The sequence below is a fragment of the Carassius auratus genome, chromosome 4 (assembly GCF_003368295.1).
Source record: "Carassius auratus strain Wakin chromosome 4, ASM336829v1, whole genome shotgun sequence".
Classification (NCBI taxonomy): Eukaryota; Metazoa; Chordata; class Actinopteri; order Cypriniformes; family Cyprinidae; genus Carassius; species Carassius auratus.
Genome location: NC_039246.1, coordinates 7,853,247 through 7,869,387, shown reverse-complemented (window position 1 = coordinate 7,869,387; position 16,141 = coordinate 7,853,247). Strand labels below are relative to the sequence as shown.

General features: G+C 36.2%; 3 protein-coding genes across 7 annotated transcripts; 2 read left to right on the top strand and 1 right to left on the bottom strand.

Moving 5' to 3' along the window:
- Nucleotides 1-409: 409 nt before the first annotated feature.
- On the top strand, nucleotides 410-9,775 carry drc4 (dynein regulatory complex subunit 4). Its single transcript, XM_026225450.1, has 11 exons — nucleotides 410-550; nucleotides 1,329-1,421; nucleotides 1,552-1,749; nucleotides 1,875-2,081; nucleotides 5,458-5,512; nucleotides 5,919-6,124; nucleotides 6,976-7,143; nucleotides 7,248-7,334; nucleotides 7,625-7,834; nucleotides 8,537-8,602; nucleotides 9,497-9,775. The coding sequence occupies exons 1-11, from the start codon at nucleotides 548-550 to the stop codon at nucleotides 9,674-9,676; spliced, it is 1,473 nt and encodes a 490-aa protein (XP_026081235.1). The 5' UTR covers nucleotides 410-547; the 3' UTR covers nucleotides 9,677-9,775.
- Nucleotides 9,776-11,307: 1,532 nt separating this feature from the next.
- srr (serine racemase) lies at nucleotides 11,308-14,556 on the top strand. Of its 4 annotated transcripts, none has more exons than XM_026225400.1 (7): nucleotides 11,308-11,387; nucleotides 12,064-12,280; nucleotides 12,363-12,544; nucleotides 12,626-12,756; nucleotides 13,220-13,368; nucleotides 13,960-14,049; nucleotides 14,131-14,556. In XM_026225400.1, exons 2-7 carry the CDS (start codon nucleotides 12,103-12,105, stop codon nucleotides 14,370-14,372), a joined length of 972 nt encoding a protein of 323 aa, XP_026081185.1. In that variant the 5' UTR covers nucleotides 11,308-11,387; nucleotides 12,064-12,102; the 3' UTR covers nucleotides 14,373-14,556. The 4 variants fall into 4 exon arrangements, with proteins under 4 accessions (XP_026081185.1, XP_026081194.1, XP_026081200.1 ...); XM_026225409.1 differs by having other exon boundaries at nucleotides 11,342-11,387; nucleotides 12,080-12,280; XM_026225415.1 differs by lacking the exon at nucleotides 11,308-11,387 and adding an exon at nucleotides 11,402-11,561 and having other exon boundaries at nucleotides 12,080-12,280.
- Nucleotides 14,557-14,700: 144 nt separating this feature from the next.
- LOC113057870 (EKC/KEOPS complex subunit TPRKB) lies at nucleotides 14,701-16,008 on the bottom strand. Of its 2 annotated transcripts, none has more exons than XM_026225427.1 (4): nucleotides 15,769-16,008; nucleotides 15,279-15,401; nucleotides 15,021-15,212; nucleotides 14,701-14,927 (listed from the first exon to the last, which is right to left on the bottom strand). In XM_026225427.1, exons 1-4 carry the CDS (start codon nucleotides 15,907-15,909, stop codon nucleotides 14,841-14,843), a joined length of 543 nt encoding a protein of 180 aa, XP_026081212.1. In that variant the 5' UTR covers nucleotides 15,910-16,008; the 3' UTR covers nucleotides 14,701-14,840. The 2 variants fall into 2 exon arrangements, with proteins under 2 accessions (XP_026081212.1, XP_026081221.1); XM_026225436.1 differs by having other exon boundaries at nucleotides 15,021-15,197; nucleotides 15,769-16,006.
- Nucleotides 16,009-16,141: the final 133 nt, after the last annotated feature.

The window sequence follows — 16,141 nt, the reverse complement described above, 5'->3', positions numbered from 1 at the left end:
TTATTTATTTGCTTCAAATTCGACTTGCTTTTATAAAATGATGAGTTTGGGTGATTAAAAAAAAAAAATCGTAAAAAAATCGGGCGTATTTTCAATGGTCATTAAACGTCCAAATGTTTGCTGGAACTAGTAACTGGCTACTTGAGTAGATTTTTCATTGGATACTTTTTTACTCTTACTCGAGTAACTATTAGGATTGTTTCTTGAGTAATTCTTTATATAAGTACTTGTAGTTTTACCTGAGTACAGTTTTTGGCTACAATGCCCACCTCTGTTTATAAATGACATGTTATGTTATGTTACCTTGGTTGATGAAATAGTTGCGTATTTGATTTATCGTCAATGGTCAACTTGGGAGATAGGTGGCGGTAATGCACTTTCTGTTTCCGATCCACCATAAAAAGAAGATGAAGAAGAAGCAGCAGCAGCAGCAGCAGCAGAAGAAGAGATTTCATGTTGCTAGGAAACCATTGTTTAGTAGTGTCCGCTGGTGAAGCTAGAAGCCACTTTATTTTCATTTGAGGTGATAATAACGCTTTCACAAATAATGGTAAGCAAATGTTACATTTTATGAACTCATGACGTCTCTGTATGTATCGTCAGCGAGAATAAATAAATAAATGTGGCTCAGAATCGCTGTTGTTGGTCCAAGGGTGAGACGCTAGTTTATCGACTAACTTAATTATTACTAAAGAAGCTAACGTTAAGTCTGATGAAATTTGTTTTGTTACAACTTGTATTAACGCAAAACTAAATAGAGAATATATCCCCTGCAGTATATTTTTTTTTTGTTGAGTTAATTAATTAATAGTAAATACATATCTTAATACCATGCTTTTACTACAAAATAATGAATACAAAATCAAATAAATAAAACACACACACACACACACACCAAAAAAAAAAAAAAAAAAAAAAATACATGGCTATTGTAGTTAAACCATGACAATCATAAATTAACCATGTGTTTGCTACACTAACTAGGCCTATAGTTTAACCATGATATTTCAAAAAACATGGTTAATACACTTTTAGTTTAATAAAATCATGGTAAATTTTCATAAAGGAAATGTGAAAATAGTTTGCTGTGCCGTGTGGAATAGAAATATACAGTATCCAACACAAAAAGGAGTGTTCCTGTGGCTCAAGTGATAGAGCATTGCGTTAGCAGCACAAGGTTGTGGGTTTGATTCCCAGGGAGCACATGTTAGGTAAAAAATGTTAGCCTGAATGCACTTTGAGTCACTTTGGATAAAAGTGTCTGCTAAATGCATAAAAAAAGACCTCAACTTTGTTAAACGTTACCTGTTTATCTGTCCATATTCCAGCCGCCAAAAAGAAAATCTTCCAACAAGTCCCCAAAGGGTAAAACCCCAACAGTAGTGGACGGCTTGTCCACAGAAGAGATGTCGAAAGAGCAGGTGTGCTATTCTCATGTGTTCAGAGTCTAATATTAACAATAATAATGAAACCAAGAAAACCTTGTTAATGTTAGCCATTCGTTTATATTTCGTTTTACCAACCTGTCTTTAACTCATGAGAGTTTTGTAGCTGGAAGAGCACATTGTGCGTCTGCGAGAGGAGCTGGACAGAGAGCGAGAGGAACGCAACTATTTCCAACTAGAGAGGGACAAAATCCACACCTTTTGGGAGATCACCAAAAGACAGCTGGAGGAGAAAAAGTGTGAACTGAGAAACAGAGAGCGTGATCTGGAGGAGGCAGAGGAGCGCCACCAAGTGGAAATTAAGGTGTTAAAAGTTATTTTCACAATGTATTACGCATATAATCGTAATATATATTCGTATTTGATTCACTATGTGTCGGCTCATAACGAACTTAAGACTTTGTCTGATATGAATCTGTTTTTGTTCAGGTTTATAAGCAGAAGGTGAAGCACTTACTTTATGAAGAGCAGAACATGCTCTCTGAGCTGAAGGCTGAAAGTGTTGTCAGCAGCAAACTGCTGCAGAAGGAGCACGCTGACTTTGAGAATCAGCTACGGAAGGACATGTGCTGCTTGAAAGTGGACGTGAAAGAGCAGGAGCTGTCCAATGAGAATGTGATCAAGAACCTTCATCTGGTATGAGTATGATTACAATATGGCGTAACCAGGATGTGATTTGGAATGTGGAAAGAAGGGACACCTTGATTTTTGTAAATACATCAAATTGACATCAGACACTGGCATCAAAAATGCAAATCAAACTGACGTCAAAAACATCACGTCCGTTTGACATCCACAAACTGATGTTCTTGTGGCAACCCAAATAATGACAGAAAATCAATGCAATGGTAAAAAAATTGGTAGCACTTTATTTTACAGTCCTGTTCCTCATGTACATACTATGTACTTATTATAGTAATTACAATAACTGTGTAATAACTAGGTACTAACCCTAAACCTAACCCTACCCCATGTAGTTACCTTGTGTTACCAGAACTTTCTTAGATAAATACACTGTAAGTACACTATAAGTACATGTACTGTAAAATAAAGTGCATCCGATAAGTTTCATCCGACAAACTTGAAGTCAATAATAGAGATGTAAATTCAAAAAGAAATGCACCTCTTCTGATTGTGAAAAAAAGATCACAGAACAACAGATGAATGATCACTGAGGTTAGTCCACATCACAATATGAGTTTGATTAGCTGTGCAGGGATACTTCCTGACCGTTTCATTCAGAGTTGGCCATTATGCAGTGAATTGTGTTTTTATGCCTGGATGTCCATGTTGTCCGCATCGCAGAAATCATATGGATCAATGGACACTGTAACTGTTCTTCAAGTTTTAATCGTAAAACAAGTTACAATTACCCAATGAAATAGCGGATTCATGGATACATTCATGTGTCTTGGATTAACCTCGCACACAAACAAGCGGTTGTGTGTCACAATCATTCCAAACTGTGTCGCACTCATGCTACAGGGGTAAATAACCGTGCATACACAACAGCTATGTCAATGTTTTTGAAGCAGACCGCCATTTCTAGTATAGCGCCATGTACAGGTGTGGTGCTAATCTGCACAGAAAACGTTATCATTGAATGCGCATTAAAAAGGAAACAAACATATCGATCTGAAAAGGACATCACGTTTCTTACGTCAGTTTGATTTGGATATTTGATTTTTTTCGTCAGTTTCAGGTCTTTTGAATATAATTTGCCCACTGGGACGTGCTTCAAAAGGAGATGTGGCAAATCGATGATGTCTAAGAAAAAATGCTACTTGAAACTTAATCAGGCTGACAAAGAATGCATATTGTGCAATACATATCAATCAAGCACACAAATAATTGATATCAATGTGATGTCCATATGACATCAATCTGACATCTAAACCATGACATTGATTTGAAGTGAACTCAATCTCAAACACACTGCCTACATATACATCAAACCAATTTCAGTGTATTAACTTCATATTTATGCAATGCCAAACCTGCCAGAATTAGATAAACAAATACATAAATATACAAAATGTAAAAAAGCTAAAATATATAAATAAATATACAAATATTAGAAAATAAATAAATGATTATTTATATATATATATATATATATATATATATATATATATATATATATATATATGTATATATATATATATATATATATATATATATATATATGTATATATATATATATATATATATATATATATATATATATATATATATATATGTATATATGTATATATGTATGTATATATGTATATATATATATATATATATATATATATATATATATATATATATATATATATATATATATATATATATTAGGGGTGTAACGGTTCACAAAATTCACGGTTCGGTTCGATACGATACACTGATGTCACGGTTCGGTTCGGTTCGGTTCGATACGTTTTAGATACAGCAAAATGTAAAAACATCTCAACTTTTCAGAATGCCGCAAGCGCACCGCGGGTCATGTGACAAGAACCAACCAATCAGCTTCATCCTTTCCCGTAACAACGTTGAGAGCTCAGCCAAGATGAAGGATCAGCTGATCATAGTTGTATATGGATTGCAATTTTGAAATAAATTTAGTAGCAGAGCTACTGCAAGCGATTTTTAGAGCTGCAAATCCATTTATCCTTCGCTGAAATTTCCGCGTCTCATGGAGAGAGCACGTCATTGTTGCTTAGCAAAGACAGACGCCTCATGAGCGCTTCTGCCCAAGCGCTTTGGAAAGGAAACCACTCTCTTGCCATCACCATTATAGCTTAAAGGGAATCCAAAGTGCACCCAAACACCAGACCTGTTGGTTATTGGAGGATCTTCTCATTTCTAGTCTGTTAAACGCATTGGCTATTTTGCAACGAGCCTTCAGTGCGTACTGAGTGAGCGAGCGCCTGCTGAGTAGCCTAACATAAACATATAAGACGGTGTTTTTTTCTTCTTCGGGAGTGTCAGGGGCGTTGCCTGTTACGTTGTTTGGGTTATTGGGCTACCTTGTTGAACGCATATCATTATATTTCTCTCTCTCTCTTTTTTTTTTTTTTCAAATATAATTAATTACTCCAACGAACCGTTCGGTATACATAATGCGTACCGCGTACCGAACCGAAAGCGTCGTACCGAACGGTTCAATACGAATACGCGTATCGTTACACCCCTAATATATATATATATATATATATATATATATATATATATATATATATATATATATATATATATATATATATATTTTTTTTTTTCTATTTTCATGTTTATTTATTTATACATTTCTTTGTCCCCAAAATAATGGGAAGGGCCTGTTTTACCTCAGGAATAGCAATGTGGCTTTGAGGCCACGGTGGTACCTTGTCCAAAACGAATTACAAGCCGTGTAGCCTCACTGTTGATGATTGGATAAATGACTTAGATAAACATACAGTAAGAGTTATATTCAATTAATAAACCTATGATATAAGATTTTGGACAATTGCCCATCTTAAGGCTGGAATACACTACACAGATTTTTCAATCTGATCAGATTCACACACACACACACACACACACATATATATATAACTTTTCTTTGTATATTTATTGATGTATTTATATATTTCTAACTTTATCAGGTTTGGCATTCCAAGCATATTTTCACCCAATTACCACTGGAAGAAATTGCTGTCCAAACTGGCATTAAAATGATGTCATACTACAGACTAACATTTAATGTCAAATTGATATCAGTTGGGCTCAAAATGCACGCTGGGTTTCATTCTAATATTGTACACTTGTATACCTGTGTTGTCAGTGTGCAGTAGACACACACATCTTAACGTTTTCTATATTCAGTCTTATGGTGCCTGAAAAGACCATCACATCATATATACAAGTAAACTTTATATTACAAGCACACTACTCCCAATCCCCCTCCCCGTAACTTGCATCCTTGCTATAGTGATTACCATTACGATGTTTCAGATCTCAAATGAAAATAAACAAAATTGTCTTTCAACAGAAACACGATGAGGAAATTACCGTTCTGAGAAATGATTTTGCCAGACAAGTAAGAGGTAAAGTCAACTCTCTATCTTTATATATTTATGACCATTACAAAAGTGTGTTCTATAACGTATACGTTTGTGTAACACGAATACAACCTGGACATTGGTCTTCATGGGTGGTAGCATTTCTCAATTAAACATTAATTGGGGTTGCATAAAATGTCATAACTAGTGCACAAAGGACAAATAATGATAGTAAAAAAAAGTACTTTTTATTAAAAATTGTATGCAATGTCTTGACTTTTTTTCACTTTTAGATTTTGAAGTGCTCAGATGAGAAGTAAATATTCTTAGTTAAATACTGTAATAGTATAATGTGGCATAAAATTAAAGGCTATGGAATTGAAGAGTTTTCTCGGCCGTAAAAACTTGCTTTAATGATTTACGTAACATGGGAGTGAAAATTTTGTCACAGAAATTGAGTCCAAATATAAGAAAAGGATGCAGAAGCTACGGCAGGAAGAGGAACTGAGACGCAAAACAGAGATCCATGAGATCGAGGAACGGAAGAACAGTCACATCAACATGCTGATGATGAATCACGAGAAGGCTTTCAGAGACATCAGGAACTACTTCAATGACATTGTCTACAAGAATTTGGACCTTATCACTTCACTCAAGGTGAAAAATCTAATGAAAAAGTTTCTCTCATTAAGTTGTTTTTAGGAACTCATAGTGATCATTGCATCTTCAAAATTATTACATCTACATTTATGGATATTGCAATCATGCTACACTACCAGTCAAAAGTTTTTGAACAGTAAGATATTTTATTTATTTTTTTAAGAATTCTCTTCTGCTACTGTGAAATATTTTTACTATTTAAAATAACTGCTTTCTGTTTATTTATTAAAAAATTTAATATATTCCTGTGATTTCAAACCTGATTTTTTTAGCATCTTTACTCCAGTCTAATTTTACTCCAGTCATTACTTTTATTATTATTATTATATTTTTGTTAAAAATATTTAAAACAGTTTAGTATTTTTTCGTCAAGATTCTTTGATGAATAGAAAGATCAAAAGGTCAGAATTGATCTAAAATAAAAATATTGTGTTTGTTTGTTTTTGTTGTTTTGTTGTTGTTGTTTGTTTTTTGGGGGGTGGGGGGGTTATAGAAATACTTTTTGTATATTACAGGGATATTACAGCAAAAGCAGTAATATTGTGAAATATTTTTACTATTTAAAATAACTGCTTTCTATTTGAATATATTTTAAAATTGAATGTATTCCTGTGATTTCAAAGCTGTTTTTTTTTTTTTGCATCATTACTCCAGTCTACGTTTATTTATTATTATTATTATTATTATTATTATTATTATTATTGTATTAATAATATTTAAAAAAAAAAATCAGGATTCTTAGAAATCTTCCTGTTCAAAAACGTTTGACTGGTAGTGTATATTTCCGTATGTTTGTGTCATTATTTGTCAGTTCTTACTCATTTTCGTCTCTGATGAAATGTTTGCAGGAAGAGTTAAAGGAGATGAAAAGGAAGGAGGAGAAGAGAAATAAAGAGATGGCTGAAGTGCTTGAGGAGAATAAGCACCTTAGAGAGTCTCCACAAAAGGCCAAAGAGGAAGTGGCAGAACTCCAGAAATGCCTCGCCAACTATGACAAGGACAAGAATGCTCTAGCTGTATGTTCAGCGTCTTACGTGTTAGACACTGAACTGTGCTAGTGTTAAATGTTAATCATAACAATAGTTTTAATAAATCTTCTTGTTCTTCGTTTTGCTGTCAGAGAACAAGAGCTCGTCTCAAAATATCTGAGAGAGAAATGAAGGAGCTTCAGTGGGTGCATGAAGTGTTGGAGCAGAGATTTACTAAGGTGACTGGAGGAACAGCATCAGACCTTTATAACACACTGAGCTAGTAATGGTCTTAGTAGAAAAAACATGGTTTATCTTCATCTTGTTAACATGTCTGCCATGACATGATACAAATATCTGTTCTTTATACACGCTATAGTAGTATACACCATCCAGATAATACTACAAAAATAGTAAGAATTGTTATTCTACAACTTTATGATATTGGTTAACAGTAATCTGTCAGATTTCCATATTGCTCCATTAGGACTGCTGCATGTGTAATAACTGAAATCACTTTGTTGTGTAGGTTCAGTTGGAGCGAGACGAGCTCTATAAGAAGTTCACTAAAGCCATCCAGGAGGTTCAGCAAAAAAGTGGCTTTAAAAACCTGCTTCTGGAGTACAAACTGAGTGCACTCAATGACACACTGAAGAAGAAGGAAGCGCAGCTCAGTGAGGTGCTGTCTGCTTCCAACCTGGACCCCAACACCCTCAACATAGTCACCCATAAACTAGAGGTACATTTCTGTGCGTACAGATCTGCATACAAGCATTTGCAGAAGACCTCCATAATATATGACCGAATTAAGCCCCTTTCACACTGCCATTCCGGCAAATACAGGGGTAAAGTGTTCCTGCAATTGTTCCCTGGTCGCTAGATTTTGCACTTTCACACTGCCAGTGATGACCCGGGATATGTGCGTGCTTTCACACACAACCCTTGAAGATCCCGTAACGACACGTGACATCAGCGCGTGACGTGTAATGTACGAGTCGACAACACTAGGCACGTTATACTTTCACTGAAGCAAGCGAACGATCTCGGCGTCAGCGCGGAAAGTGAGGAACTAACTGATCTCTGCTTCATCACAGTTTGCACATACGTTTTCGTCGCGAACGCTGATCTTCCTTCAAAACAGCCGGTAAAAGAGTCGCGCGATAACGCGCGTCATCACTTCGACATGGCATTAGATCTGGCTTTTGTTCACACAGCGCTCGTCCCGGGTCGAACCCCCCAATGTTACTAGGTCCTCGACCCGGGTTCGATGCGGGAATCAATCCCGGGACGTGTTTGCTTTCACACAGAAGGCGACCCGGCAATGTTCCGGCAATATGACGGGTCCGACGTGCAGTGTGAAAGGGGCTTTAGAAATATAAAAGTCAGTCTTACAGAAGTGCTTGTTAATGTGTCTATACAATTGTGTTTTCTTTTTGTCTAGGAAGTTTTGGAGTCCAAAAACCATACTATCAGAGACTTACAGTATGAAGTGGCACGAGTTTGCAAGGTTCTGTATAAGGTTCCATAAAGACTATAAATCAAACTGTGTTAGCACATAAATACAAAAATGTGAAGTAATCACACATACATGTTAAGTACAGAATGCCCAAACATGCCCAGACAAGTACACACACACACACAGCAGTGAATACACACACACCATGAACACAAGTACACACACACAATGAACACACACCCGGAGCAGTTACACACCAATGTAAAAAGCAGACCACTTATGCTGCGTTCCAGGTTTTTGAGCTTGTAAGTCACTACTTCAAACCACAACTCACGACTTTGTGGTGTTCCAGGCAAGTCACGCCAAACTTCCTGGGCGCAAGGAATTGTAGGTCGATTATTAATTGTATTGCGTTATAATGTCCTAAAACCGGTTTTTTCAACATGTACCATAAACACTGCATCCATAGGCAATATTATCCGTAGGGCATGCCATTGGTGTTTCGCGGGCTATGTGACGTCAGAACAGGAGTACATTGAGCGCGGCATTAGACAACACCTTAAACATGCATACACTAATAAAATGTTGACACATACGTAAACTCGGCACAAACATATACACATAAAACATTATGCACATATTCACAGTCTTAAAATCAATGTAAATGTGTACACTGGGTTGAAACAAGATAAGTTAAGAATATATATATATATATATATATATGTTAGAATAGCATGACAGAGGGCTTATTTGTCTACGTGAATGCATGTTGAAAACAAAACACTGAAATCTAACTAAAAGTTGGTCATGTGACACAGACAGACTACCAAACAAAACATTAATTGTTATTGGATTAAAAATTGCATGTAATTCTTAAAATATCATACAGTATGAGTTGACGACACCCTGTCGTGATTAAGTGTAGCTGTCTTTTTCCATCCGCAGGCCCATAATGACCTGCTGAAGACTTCTGTAGCAAAGCTGCGGGCATTTGGGATCGCTGTGGAGGAACTCGACTTTAAGCCACTCGAAAGCAGTTCTGGGCAGAGTCTTGGTCAGGGCCCTGCTTCCCTCGTTTCTGCTCCAAATTTGCTAGAGAGGGAAAAACATGTTAAATCTCAATAGAATGATCAAATTCAATAAATGTATACACCCTTTAAAACCTGTGTCCAAATGCACACACACATTTATGAAATTCTAATACATTAAAAACTTATTCTTTAAGGTTCGTATGTATGTGCAATTCATTTTGTGTTATGGATATGCGTGAGATTCTCAGTATGAATCATTTTTAGTGTAAATGTAAGTCTCTTTGTCTTACATCGAACCGTTGTGAAAAGGTCATAAAGAGCGTTTCCATAATTTTCTGTTTTCACTTTCTGAATTTATTTTATTTCACCTTATTTTACAATATACATTCCCTAACATTTTATACTTTTTTTTAGATCAATTTCCTAATTATACAAATTAGCCTAAATTAACAATCATTTATACTGCTGTAGTAATTCATACTACATATATTTAGTTATATATACATATATTGTATTGTTTAGTTATATTGTATATAGTTAGATATTGATGTAGAGGTTTTTTATTATAAGTTATGTGGAATTCTTCAGAGTACTGCTGAAGAATAAGAAGAAGAAGGCCGGAAAGCCGTTCCATGGAGGAATGAGAAGTGTAGTTAGGAAATAATAAGGAATAAATATAAGGAATAATAAAAACTCAGGTGATCTGCTTTACTAAAAGGAAAATCAGTCCAAAACAATTGGAGCGGGTGTCAGTTATTCGATTTCTGGGAAGTCGGATGGATTCAAAACTGAATTTTCAATTCACATACAGAAAATAGTAGACAAAGGTAAAAAAACATTAAATGTAATGAGGTGCTTGGCAGGATGAATGGGGGCCATGTCAGACTCTTACAAGTATACTCTGCACTGATAAGAGCAACTATTGATTATGGCAGTATGGTGTACAGTTCGGCATCTAAAGCACAACTTTTAAAGATCAAGGCAATTCAATCCCAAGCACTGCAATTATGTCGTGGAGCAAGATGATCATCTCCAATATGGCTCCAGAAATTTGAAGGCTCAAGTTAAAGATTATATACTCTATTAATATAAAATGACACTTAGATAGTCATCCAGTAAAAAAAGTTCTGAAGGATTGCCGGGAATATGAGCATAAAAACTATGAAGCTTTGAATGGACTGCCAATGTGGAGGCACCGAATATGGGAATTAGTGACATCAATAAGTGCCCCTTCTGTGCAACTTTACCAATCCCTCCTTGGATTTTCCCTATGCCTGTAGTTGACATTCAGTTGTATGAAGAAAAACATAGCAAGGAAAGAAATATGTTGACAAATCAGTGCAGCAATATACATTGAACAAACTTCTTATAGCATATTGCAAACATACACGGATGGCTCTAAAGATCCTGAATCTGGAATAGAATCAGTAGATTATGTGTGATTCATATGAAGGAGCAAGATTTCAACTAATTCAAGCTTTAAGATCGTTCAGAATAAATCATTTGTGACTTCCGGTTCTGTTAGGAAATGGCACAAAACAAGAATATTTCATGAATTAATTATTTTCTTAAAAGAAACAAGACTGATATATAGAAAATACAGTGATATTAAATAAAGTGTCGTTTGGAACCTTGTTATTTATTTAAAAAGTTTTATTTGTATTTTTATTTTAGCGTCTCAAACTTCCAATCATTATGCGCTCCACACTTCTATCCAGTAGGTGGCGGGAATGCATCATTTAAGTTGGTTTGCCAACCGCCATTAACACCAGAAGAAGATGAATCATTCAATCACAATTGTGGAGGTGTGCGTGCGTGATACGTTGATATCGGTTGATATAATACTGTATCGTGTTGTGTTTGTGGACTGTGGATGTCCAACATTTGTACAGTTCTGCTGCTGCGGGCGTGTCGTCATTATAGTGACGTGAATGTTCATAGTGAACCCGTGTACTGATGGATTACTTTTACTGATCCATGTAATGATCTGCTGTCAATGAACTTGCTTAATTTAGAAAAGCATCTTTCTAAAAGCCAGCATTTTATTTTTGGATTGCGCTTTCGGTTTTACGATAATACTATCATCCAGAAATATTGTATGTTAAAGCAGTAGTATAGTGCAACTGAATGCAAAGCAACTCAAAACCTAAGGATTTTTTATGGTTGGAAAATCCGAAACAAACTATTATTTGGCACCATTAGTTTTTGAATCTATTTTGAATCTTATTTAGGGCTTGTTTATTTCTCTGTTGTCGTTTATTATTATTATTATTATTAGTTTTTCTCCCTTTTTGCCACCTCATGCAAGAACATATGGTAGAGCAATCTAAAGCTCTCCTATGTTCAATGCATTAGCTATCAATACTAGTTGTTAACACATCTAAAAATGAAAACAAGGCACAATAGTTATTTTATAAATAATAAAATATTTAAATGATAAATTAATGATAAAATATTAAAAAATACTATAAATATTTATTCACTTACATCTAACCAGGTTTCACTGATTGGGCAAGAACGATGGTAGATGTCTCAGCAGACAGCATCACTCTCGAGATGCTCAGAGAGGCATGTGTGAGTGTCCGATGCAGTCCGCTGGATGTGATCAACACACCAATGATCCCATGGTCCCAAACCACACTTCCACTCAACAACCCCTGCCACATTCACATCAAACTGGAAAACATGCAGAGGACCGGTCAGTTTGTGCTAATTCTGTCTGCTCTGGTTATGCAATGTGTGAGCATATAATGATTTGTTTTCTTTGCCTCTGCCACCAGGTTCTTTTAAGATAAGAGGTGTAGCTAACCAGTTTGCTCGGAGACTCAAAGGGGGTTATTTTGTGACCATGTCCGCTGGGAATTATGGAAAGTCTTTTGCATATGCATGTAAGCATTATGGAGCCAAAGGCAAAGTGGTGATGCCAGAAACCGCCCCGACCTCCAGATCCGTTCTGATACAAGTATGACACTCTCATGCTGCTGATACGGTTACACTTTTGTCATAATTGAGTGTTTTAACACAATGTGCCAACCGTTTGTAGAGTTTGGGAGTTGAGGTTGAAAGAGCGCCGACTCCTCGTCTCATGGATGCTGTTAACCGAAGTATTCGAGAGCACAGCATGACTTTCCTCCATTCCTTTGATGATCCGGATCTTATCACTGGACATGCCAGGTTTAAGTATAAGTCTGGGATAGATCACCCAAAGCAAGGAGACCCTGTCATTATTTACTCACCATGATGTCATTCCAATCCTGCATGACTTCTTTTTTCTTCAGCTGAACACAACAGGAGATATTTTGAAGAATGTTCACATGATTTTGCTAATGAAAGTGATTTGTGACTGCATAGCTTCTAAAAGAACATAAAGCGCTTTAAAGGCTACATAAATGTAGTACACATTTTCTTGCAAAAACATACAACTTCGAATAACATTCAAGTTGGTAAATAAAAATAGAATTTTAATTTTGGGTGAAATATTTCTTTTCAAAATGGACTCATCAACACGCTCTGAACCCCCAAAGCATGTATATTAGTACCTTAGAGGTACATAGTAGTATCTCTTTTGGCAGTGGATGCATGATAATGGATTGTATTGTAATTTGTTGTCTCATGCCAGTGTCTTTTGGAACGGTAGCTTAGGTTTTGAGATCCTGGAAGTGGTGCCCTCTCCAGATGTTGTGGTTGTTTGCTGTGGTGGAGGAGGGTTACTTGCTGGTGTGGCAGCTGCCATCAAACTGTCTGGTTGTGACAACACAAAGATCTATGGAGTGGAACCAGAAGGAGGTGAATATTCAGAATCTTTTTTTTTTACAGTAAGGACTAATTTGGTACATTATTTGTCAGTGAGCAATATATTTCCTACAACATTCATTAATCTTTGTCAGTGCTAGATAATAAAAATGCAACACTAAAACCCTCTTAGCTGTTATAAATTCATTGTAAACCACGGCTGCACAGGGCTTGTTGCCTTTGTAAAGCGGTTAATCCATAGACGTAGTAAGTTTTCACAGAATAAAGCAGAGCAAATAAAGTTGAATGATATTAATAAAAACAGTATTCTTCCACCAAACGATGTAGTTCCTCAGAATCAGTTGTGGTTCCAACAAAGTGGTTGCCGAGCAACACACAGAAGTAAACAAAGGTGTATGTTTGTAGTGTGATTTACAACAGCTTCGAACTCGGCTCAACCAATCAGAATCAAGGACCAGAACGATCCGTTCTATAACAAAATGTTTTTATTCCGCTTCGCGTCATGCCTAACAACACCTCTTAACTGTTATAAATTCACTATAAACCACAGCTTCTTGCTTTAGTAATTGAATGACACTACTGTTCCTCGGCCATGTTCACCTAAATCCTGTTGCCTTTCAACAGCGTGTACAATGTACAAGAGCTTCATTGAGAAGAAGCCTGTTGGTATGGATGCCAAAAGCATTGCTTCAGGGCTAGCGCCACCATTTGCAGGTATGAATGGATTCTTCTTTGAATAAAACTTAACGCAAGTGTTCTTTACATTATTTGGGCTTTTTGAAACTTCACCCTCAGGTTCTTTGCCATATGAGCTGTGTCAGAAGTATGTGGAGAACATTGTGCTGGTGACCGACGAGGAGATCAAATCAGCAGTTTCCACACTTTATAGGGCTGGACTCGTGGTTGAACCTTCAGGCGCTGCAGCTTTCGCTGCCGTCACGAATGACAGAATCCCAGATACCAATGGCAAGAATGTGGTGGTCATCCTCAGCGGAGGAAACATTGAAAAAGATGAGCTTAGCAACTTTCCTGATTAAGTTAAAGGCTTATTTAGATAATAATCATGTTTCTATTCAGTTAAAGCATATATGGCCTGTGAAGTGCCATAATATATTATTCAAACCTTCCAGAGGGAAAGTGACTTGGCTAGATATGGCTATGTTCAGACTGCCTGCAAATGGGATATTGCTGCACTATTAATTGCAAGTGATCAAATCAGAGTTGTATGTCCAAAAATAACCAACTTATCCACATGGACTTCCTTTATGACAACTTTTACATGTATCTCATGATCTCCCCCTTGGAAATTTGATCAAAGTTGAAAACTCTACAAAAAAAAAAAAACACTGTCTACACATCACAAGATCCTATTATTATTTTATTTTATTCATAAAAAAAGCGTGATATAAACAATATTTTTTCACATGTTCCACTAGAGTAGATCTGACACATAGAAATCCAGTGTGGGTTTATTTAAAGTAGAAATATATCGACGTATTGATTAGCTATGCGACATCTTTATTGGCCATCCTGCAAACAACAGCGTCCGAAAGACTGCCACACTTTTCCTCCAGTGGTGCGACTTTGTACAGCTGTAATGAGAGACACAGATGTATGTTTCAATCAAATTCAGTAAACGAGGATCTCTACAGTGTTCTACAGGAGTACTGTGCCAAAAGTCATACCTTTTTAATCTTCGCGACATCAGTGAAATCAGACACTCGATCAACGGCAACCTGTTGTCCGTCCACCTTTGAGACGATGTCATCAATGTCGAGGGTCTCGTCTTTGTTGTGAACCAACACAATGTGAACCGCAGTGTCACTGTCTGAGATCCCAAACCTTTTGAACGCTTCAGATATCTGCCAGACAATAGACTTCCTTAAAACGGTAAGCCAATGAAGAATGAAGCTGTGTTCCTGTACTGTAAAAGTATTACTCACATTGTTTGTGGGTGAAAGATTAAAAATGATTTCCGAGTAAAGACTCCGGGTTTTCATCTTTCCATTTTTATGAAGGTGAACTGCTTTATTTGCTGCCACCAAGATCTGGAATGCGTCCACAACCTTTATAGGCAAAAGGAAACATATGATAAATATATCACAATTCAGCTTTACCAACACAGGAATAAATTATATATTAAAATAAAAAAATAGGTATTGTAAATTGCATTAATGCTTAATAATATTATTGTGTTTATGGTAATATATAAATGCAGCTTTGTTGAGCATTTAAAACTTAATTATTTATAACCTTTTGACAGGCGAGTTATTGTGTGTATATATTTGCATGTTCAAAACGGTATTGCCATGAGACCATCCAAAGCAGGGTATTACCATGGTAATTTTTATTAGGGGATTTGGAATTTCTGTATATATGGTAGGCTATATAGCCTTAAATGAGTTTGTAGATGATTTGATAAAGTGCTCTTACCATTGATGGATTGATCAAGGCGCCTTTTATTTCTCCATTCACTGCCATTTTTCTCAACTCCGTCGCATTTTTTACATCTTTGAAGAGCAGCTGAGTCACCGTGTATTCAGGAAACAGTTCTAAGTCTTGTGTGAGATGCATAATTAATACTTTAAAGTCTTCAGTGCAACATGAACGTTATCTAGACAGCATGCGGTACCCAGTGTGGCCACACACGGAACAATAATAATGTGACACCGATGGGAATGTTCCGATCATACTGGTTCCGACTTTACAAATTTCAGTCGATGCAATTGTGCTGGTGATGTTTCGTTTATTACAAAGCCATAATTTAAATAATATATAGACGGTTTATAAAGTGAATTATTTATTT